The 8,824-nt window shown below is 44.5% G+C and overlaps 1 protein-coding gene across 1 annotated transcript in view; it reads left to right on the top strand.

Moving 5' to 3' along the window:
• The window catches only part of LOC147086622 (leucine-rich repeat-containing protein 71-like), a 42,885-nt gene that overhangs the window by 3,059 nt on the left and 31,002 nt on the right, over nucleotides 1–8,824 (top strand). The window contains exon 3 of the mRNA XM_085978286.1: nucleotides 6,160–6,288. Coding sequence (XP_085834412.1) covers nucleotides 6,160–6,288 — 129 coding nt within the window. The remainder of the gene's footprint in view (nucleotides 1–6,159; nucleotides 6,289–8,824) is intronic.

Below are 8,824 nucleotides of genomic sequence, written 5' to 3'. Positions count from 1 at the left end.
CTGTGTATATTATAGAGAATAGCAGCCCCTGTGCATATTATATAGAATAGCAGCTCCTGTGTATATTATAGAGAATAGCAGCCCCTGTGTATATTATAGAGAATAGCAGCCCCTGTGTATATTATAGAGAATAGCAGCCCCTGTGTATATTATAGAGAATAGCAGCCCGTGTGTATATTATAGAGAATAGCAGCCCCTGTGTATATTATAGGGAATAGCAGCCCCTGTGTATATTATAGAGAATAGCAGCCCCTGTGTATATTATAGAGAATAGCAACCCCTGTGTATATTATAGAGAATAGCAGCCCCTGTGTATATTATAGAGAATAGCAGCCCCTGTGTATATTATAGAGAATAGCAGCCCCTGTGTATATTATAGAGAATAGCAGCCCCTGTGTATATTATAGAGAATAGCAGACCCTGTGTATATTATAGAGAATAGCAGCCCCTGTGTATATTATAGAGAATAGCAGCCCCTGTGTATATTATAGAGAATAGCAGCCCCTGTGTATAATATAGAGAATAGCAGCCCCTGTGTATATTATAGAGAATAGCAGCTCCTGTGTATATTATAGAGAATAGCAGCCCCTGTGTATATTATAGGGAATAGCAGCCCCTGTGTATATTATAGAGAATAGCAGCCCCTGTGTATATTATAGGGAATAGCAGCCCCTGTGTATATTATAGGGAATAGCAGCCCCTGTGTATATTATAGAGAATAGCAGCCCCTGTGAATATTATAGAGAATAGCAGCCCTTGTGTATATTATAGGGAATAGCAGCCCCTGTGTATATTATAGAGAATAGCAGCTCCTGTGTATATTATAGAGAATAGCAGCCCCTGTGTATATTATAGGGAATAGCAGCCCCTGTGTATATTATAGAGAATAGCAGCTCCTGTGTATATTATAGGGAATAGCAGCCCCTGTGTATATTATAGAGAATAGCAGCCCCTGTGTATATTATAGAGAATAGCAGCCCCTGTGTATATTATAGAGAATAGCAGCCCCTGTGTATATTAGAGAATAGCAGCCCCTGTGTATATTATAGAGAATAGCAGCTCCTGTGTATATTATAGAGAATAGCAGCCCCTGTGTATATTATAGAGAATAGCAGCCCCTGTGTATATTATAGAGAATAGCAGCCCCTGTGTATATTATAGAGAATAGCAGCTCCTGTGTATATTATAGAGAATAGCAGCCCCTGTGTACATTATAGAGAATAGCAGCCCCTGTGTATATTATAGAGAATAGCAGCTCCTGTGTATGTTATAGAGAATAGCAGCCCCTGTGTACATTATGGAGAAGAGCAGCCCCTGTGTATATTATAGGGAATAGCAGCCCCCGTGTATATTATAGGGACTAGCAGCCCCCGTGTATGTTATAGGGAATAGCAGCCCCTGTGTATATTACAGAGAATAGCAGCCCCTGTGTATATTATACAGAATTGCAACCCGTGTGTGTGTATTGTGTATTATACAACAGGAACCCCTGTGTGTGTATTATAGAATAGGAACCGCTGTGTGTGTATTATAGAATAGGAACCGCTGTGTGTGTATTATAGAATAGGAACCCCTGTGTGTGTATTATAGAATAGGAACCACTGTGTGTGTATTATAGAATAGGAACCCCTGTGTGTGTATTATAGAATAGGAACCGCTGTGTGTGTATTATAGAATAGGAACCCCTGTGTGTGTATTATAGAATAGGAACCGCTGTGTGTGTATTATAGAACAGGAACCCCTGTGTGTGTATTATAGAATAGGAACCCCTGTGTGTGTATTATAGAACAGGAACCCCTGTGTGTGTATTATAGAACAGGAACCGCTGTGTGTGTATTATAGAACAGGAAGCCCTGTGTGTGTATTATAGAACAGGAACCCCTGTGTGTGTATTATAGAACAGGAACCCCTGTGTGTGTATTATAGAACAGGAACCGCTGTGTGTGTATTATAGAACAGGAACCGCTGTGTGTGTATTATAGAACAGAAACCGCTGTGTGTGTATTATAGAACAGGAACCGCTGTGCCTGTATTATAGAACAGGAACCGCTGTGCCTGTATTATAGAACAGGAACACCTGTGCCTGTATTATAGAACAGGAAGCCCTGTGTGTGTATTATAGAATAGGAAGCCCTGTGTGTGTATTATAGAATAGGAACCGCTGTGTGTGTATTATAGAACAGGAACCCCTGTGTGTGTATTATAGAACAGGAACCGCTGTGTGTGTATTATAGAACAGGAACCCCAATGTGTGTATTATACAATAGGAACCCCTGTGTGTGTATTATAGAATAGGAACCCCTGTGTGTGTATTATAGAATAGGAACCCCTGTGTGTGTATTATAGAACAGGTAGCCCTGTGTGTGTATTATAGAATAGGAACCGCTGTGTGTGTATTATAGAACAGGAACCCCTGTGTGTGTATTATAGAATAGGAACCCCTGTGTGTGTATTATAGAACAGGAACCCCTGTGTGTGTATTATAGAACAGGAACCGCTGTGTGTGTATTATAGAACAGGAACCCCTGTGTGTGTATTATAGAACAGGAACCCCTGTGTGTGTATTATAGAATAGGAACCCCTGTGTGTGTATTATAGAATAGGAACCGCTGTGTGTGTATTATAGAATAGGAACCCCTGTGTGTGTATTATAGAATAGGAACCGCTGTGTGTGTATTATAGAATAGGAACCCCTGGGTGTGTATTATAGAACAGGAACCCCTGTGTGTGTATTATAGAATAGGAACCCCTGTGTGTGTATTATAGAATAGGAACCCCTGTGTGTGTATTATAGAATAGGAACCGCTGTGTGTGTATTATAGAACAGGAACCCCTGTGTGTGTATTATAGAACAGGAACCGCTGTGTGTGTATTATAGAACAGGAACCCCTGTGTGTGTATTATAGAATAGGAACCCCTGTGTGTGTATTATAGAACAGGAACCGCTGTGTGTGTATTATAGAACAGGAACCCCTGTGTGTGTATTATAGAACAGGAAGCCCTGTGTGTGTATTATAGAACAGGAACCCCTGTGTGTGTATTATAGAACAGGAACCGCTGTGTGTGTATTATAGAACAGGAACCGCTGTGTGTGTATTATAGAACAGGAACCGCTGTGTGTGTATTATAGAACAGGAACCCCTGTGTGTGTATTATAGAACAGGAAGCCCTGTGTGTGTATTATAGAACAGGAAGCCCTGTGTGTGTATTATAGAACAGGAACCGCTGTGTGTGTATTATAGAACAGGAACCGCTGTGTGTGTATTATAGAACAGGAACCGCTGTGTGTGTATTATAGAACAGGAACCCCTGTGTGTGTATTATAGAATAGGAACCCCTGTGTGTGTATTATAGAATAGGAACCCCTGTGTGTGTATTATAGAATAGGAACCGCTGTGTGTGTATTATAGAACAGGAACCGCTGTGTGTGTATTATAGAACAGGAACCGCTGTGTGTGTATTATAGAACAGGAACCCCTGTGTGTGTATTATAGAAGAGGAACCCCTGTGTGTGTATTATAGAATAGGAACCCCTGTGTGTGTATTATAGAACAGGAACCGCTGTGTGTGTATTATAGAACAGGAACCCCTGTGTGTGTATTATAGAACAGGAACCGCTGTGTGTGTATTATAGAACAGGAACCGCTGTGTGTGTATTATAGAACAGGAACCCCTGTGTGTGTATTATAGAACAGGAACCGCTGTGTGTGTATTATAGAACAGGAACCGCTGTGTGTGTATTATAGAACAGGAACCGCTGTGTGTGTATTATAGAACAGGAACCGCTGTGTGTGTATTATAGAACAGGAACCGCTGTGTGTGTATTATAGAACAGGAACCGCTGTGTGTGTATTATAGAACAGGAACCCCTGTGTGTGTATTATAGAACAGGAACCGCTGTGTGTGTATTATAGAACAGGAACCGCTGTGTGTGTATTATAGAACAGGAACCGCTGTGTGTGTATTATAGAACAGGAACCGCTGTGTGTGTATTATAGAACAGGAACCGCTGTGTGTGTATTATAGAACAGGAACCGCTGTGTGTGTATTATAGAATAGGAACCGCTGTGTGTGTATTATAGAACAGGAACCGCTGTGTGTGTATTATAGAATAGGAACCGCTGTGTGTGTATTATAGAACAGGAACCGCTGTGTGTGTATTATAGAACAGGAACCGCTGTGTGTGTATTATAGAACAGGAACCCCTGTGTGTGTATTATAGAATAGGAACCGCTGTGTGTGTATTATAGAACAGGAACCGCTGTGTGTGTATTATAGAACAGGAACCGCTGTGTGTGTATTATAGAACAGGAACCCCTGTGTGTGTATTATAGAACAGGAACCCCTGTGTGTGTATTATAGAACAGGAACCCCTGTGTGTGTATTATAGAACAGGAACCCCTGTGTGTGTATTATAGAACAGGAACCGCTGTGTGTGTATTATAGAACAGGAACCGCTGTGTGTGTATTATAGAACAGGAACCGCTGTGTGTGTATTATAGAACAGGAACCCCTGTGTGTGTATTATAGAATAGGAACCGCTGTGTGTGTATTATAGAACAGGAACCGCTGTGTGTGTATTATAGAACAGGAACCGCTGTGTGTGTATTATAGAACAGGAACCCCTGTGTGTGTATTATAGAACAGGAACCCCTGTGTGTGTATTATAGAACAGGAACCCCTGTGTGTGTATTATAGAACAGGAACCCCTGTGTGTGTATTATAGAACAGGAACCCCTGTGTGTGTATTATAGAACAGGAACCGCTGTGTGTGTATTATAGAACAGGAACCGCTGTGTGTGTATTATAGAACAGGAACCGCTGTGTGTGTATTATAGAACAGGAACCCCTGTGTGTGTATTATAGAACAGGAACCGCTGTGTGTGTATTATAGAATAGGAACCGGTGTGTGTGTATTATAGAATAGGAACCGCTGTGTGTGTATTATAGAATAGGAACCCCTGTGTGTGTATTATAGAACAGGAACCCCTGTGTGTGTATTATAGAACAGGAACCCCTGTGTGTGTATTATAGAACAGGAACCCCTGTGTGTGTATTATAGAATAGGAACCGCTGTGTGTGTATTATAGAATAGGAACCCCTGTGTGTGTATTATAGAACAGGAACCGCTGTGTGTGTATTATAGAACAGGAACCCCTGTGTGTGTATTATAGAACAGGAACCCCTGTGTGTGTATTATAGAACAGGAACCCCTGTGTGTGTATTATAGAACCGGAACCCCTGTGTGTGTATTATAGAACAGGAACCCCTGTGTGTGTATTATCGAACAGGAACCGCTGTGTGTGTATTATAGAACAGGAACCCCTGTGTGTGTATTATAGAACAGGAACCGCTGTGTGTGTATTATAGAATAGGAACCCCTGTGTGTGTATTATAGAATAGGAACCCCTGTGTGTGTATTATAGAATAGGAACCGCTGTGTGTGTATTATAGAACAGGAACCGCTGTGTGTGTATTATAGAACAGGAACCCCTGTGTGTGTATTATAGAACAGGAACCCCTGTGTGTGTATTATAGAACAGGAACCCCTGTGTGTGTATTATAGAACAGGAACCCCTGTGTGTGTATTATAGAACAGGAACCGCTGTGTGTGTATTATAGAACAGGAACCCCTGTGTGTGTATTATAGAATAGGAACCCCTGTGTGTGTATTATAGAATAGGAACCGCTGTGTGTGTATTATAGAATAGGAACCCCTGTGTGTGTATTATAGAATAGGAACCGCTGTGTGTGTATTATAGAATAGGAACCCCTGTGTGTGTATTATAGAACAGGTACCCCTGTGTGTGTATTATAGAACAGGAACCCCTGTGTGTGTATTATAGAACAGGAACCCCTGTGTGTGTATTATAGAACAGGAACCGCTGTGTGTGTATTATAGAACAGGAACCCCTGTGTGTGTATTATAGAACAGGAAGCCCTGTGTGTGTATTATAGAACAGGAACCCCTGTGCCTGTATTATAGAACAGGAACCGCTGTGTGTGTATTATAGAACAGGAAGCCCTGTGTGTGTATTATAGAACAGGAACCCCTGTGTGTGTATTATAGAACAGGAACCCCTGTGTGTGTATTATAGAACAGGAAGCCCTGTGTGTATTCGATGTAATTGACCTGTTACTCTTTTGTTTCACTCACAGCCCTTTTCCGCCAAGCGCCCTGAATCCAAGAGTGATCGCAGCAGCAGCCAGATGGGCAGTGCCACCAACATTGATAAAATGGACAAATCGGTGAAAAGTGGCAGGAGTATTTCCAAGAAGAAGGACAAGGTAGAGATGTGAATGCTGTGCTTTCTAGCCCTGCCTGTAACTGGGGGAGCAGATATCTCGCTGCGCTGGTCAATCACAAGGTTTATAGTCCGCCCCAGAACTGGCTGCCGTGAGTCAGTGATTGTTGTCTGTGGAGCTTTGTGGAACATCTCTGGGAATTCATTCCATCCATCCAGGAATCGACGTTTCCCCTGTCCCGTCAGGTCCCAGGTCTCTTCAACTGGTGCCTCAGCACATCCTTTGTCTTCAATACCGCTGTTAACATCCTCTTACCAAATAGTCCGCCCTCAACATTTCAGTCTCACTTTATTCTCTCTAAAGTGTTGAAATGCATCATCATACCCATTCCATGCCCAGGTAGAAAGAGATTGCCTTTCGATAACAACAACAATTTGCATTTATACACCGCCTTTAACATAGTAAGTCATTCCAAGGCGCTTCACGGGAGCGATTATCAGACAAAGTTTGACACCGAGCCACATAAGGAGATATTAAGGCAGGTGGCCAAAAGCTGGGTCAAAGAGGTCGGTTTTAAGGAGCGTCTTAAAGGAGGAGAGAGAGGTGGAGAGGTTTAGGGAGGGAATTCCAGAAGGCACGGCTGCCAATAGTTGATGGATTAAAATTGGGGTACACAAGGCCAGAATTAGAGCAGCGTAGATATCTCGGTGTAGGGGGGGGGGGGGGGTTGACGCTGGAGGAGATTACAGAGATAGGGAGAGGCGAGGTCATGGTAGGTCAGCGAGCACAGGTTTGATGGGTGAACGGGACTAGGTGCGAGTTCACACACGGACAGCAGAGTTTGGGATGACCTCAAGTTTACAGGGTAGAATGTGGGAGGCCAGCCAGGAGTGTGTTGGAATAGTCAAGTCTAGAGGTAACAAAGGCATGGACGAGGGTTTCAGCAGCGGATGAATTGATGAAGGGGCGGAGACGGACGATGTTATATACGGTGGAAGTAGGCGGTCTTATTTTTGGGGCGGATATGTGGTCGGAAGCTCATTTCAGGGTCAAATATGACACCAAGGTTGTAAACAGTGTGGCTCAGCCTCAGACAGCTGCCAGAGAGAGGGATTGAGTCGGTGCCAAGGGATCAGAGTTTCTGGCAGGGACTGAAGACAGTGGCTTCAGTCTTCCCAATATTTATTTGGAGGACATTTCTGCTCATCCAGTACTGGCTGCTGGACAAGCAGTCTGACAATTTAGAGACAGTGGAGGGGTCGAGAGAGGTGGTGGTGAGGTAGAGCTGGGTGTCGTCAGCGTACATGTGGAAACTGACGCACATCCAGTACTGGCTGCTGGACAAGCAGTCTGACAAATGAGAGACCGTGGAGGGGTAGAGAGAGGTGGTGGTGAGGTAGAGCTGGGTGTCGTCAGCGTGCGTGTGGAAACTGAGGCTGTGTTTTCTGATGAAATTACCAGTGGGCCGCATGTAGATGAGAAATAGGAGGGGGCCAAGGATAGATCCTTGGGGGACACCAGAGGTAATGATGTGGGAGCAGGAAGTGAAGCCATTACAGGTGATTCTCTGGCTAGGATTAGATAGATAAGAATGGAACCGGGCGAGTGCAGTCCCACCTAGCTGGACGACGGTGGAGAGGCGTTGGAGGAGGATGCTGCGGTCAACTGTGTCAAAGGCTGCAGACAGGTCGACAAGATGTGGAGGGGTAGTTTACCACAGTCACATAGGATGTCTGGGCGGGGCAAGTGGTGGAAGGAATAGCCAGGCGGGGAGGCTTAATTTAGGGGTAAGGTGTCATCACCCCTCAACCAGGATTCCGTCAATGCCATGATGTTGATGCAGTCATCCAAAGTAAGCTCATGGATGGCAAGTGCCTTGTTCACAAGTGAATGGACATTGTGGAGGGAGATGCGGAGAGGGGCGGTGATAGTTGATCTGCCAGAGTCAGCACTGGGAGGGGTGAGTTGGATGCGGAGGAGATTGGCAAGTTTAGTCGCCAGCGGGCGCGCTGAGCAGGAAGGTCGGTGAGATAGTAGGATGGGGCAATTGAGCATGCTGCTCGTGAGGAGGCAGCGATGTGTGCCTTGATGAGCCCTTCGGAGATTGCCAAGAGAGGCACAGAGGGAAGCTGTAGGCTTATCCAAGAGGGAATCAAGACTGGGATGGCGGCGGGAGAGTAGGAGTACTGAAGGGTCGGGGTAGGGATTTGGGAGGGCAGAGTACCCGAGAGGGGAGAAATGAAAGGAGGCATGATGACAGGAGAGAGGGGCCGAGGAGGGCTGGAGAGAAAAACAAGGAAATCGAAGTGATGGGCTTGAGTCCAGAGCGGCAGCCAATATACGCATGTGAATGGACACACGGAAAGCTCAAGTTACAAGGCCTGGTTACGTAGCAACTATTAGGATACATGTATCCTGGTAGTAACAGGGAATAGATAGGAGACAATAGGAGAAGTCCAGAGTTAAAGCCAGAGGTCCCGTTGGGTGTTGATGTGGGTAGGGTGGAGTCGGCGAACTGTTGTCCAAGTTCGGAGTCAGGTGCAGCGAGCGAGTGAAATCCAGAAGCTATTTGAAGAGT

Source organism: Somniosus microcephalus, unplaced genomic scaffold (assembly GCF_052327205.1).
Source record: "Somniosus microcephalus isolate GS21.2 unplaced genomic scaffold, FLI_Smic_1.0 unresolved_chr7, whole genome shotgun sequence".
In the NCBI taxonomy this organism is placed as follows: domain Eukaryota; kingdom Metazoa; phylum Chordata; class Chondrichthyes; order Squaliformes; family Somniosidae; genus Somniosus; species Somniosus microcephalus.
Note: the sequence above shows the minus strand (reverse complement) of the source record. Positions and strands in the feature narration are given on the sequence as shown.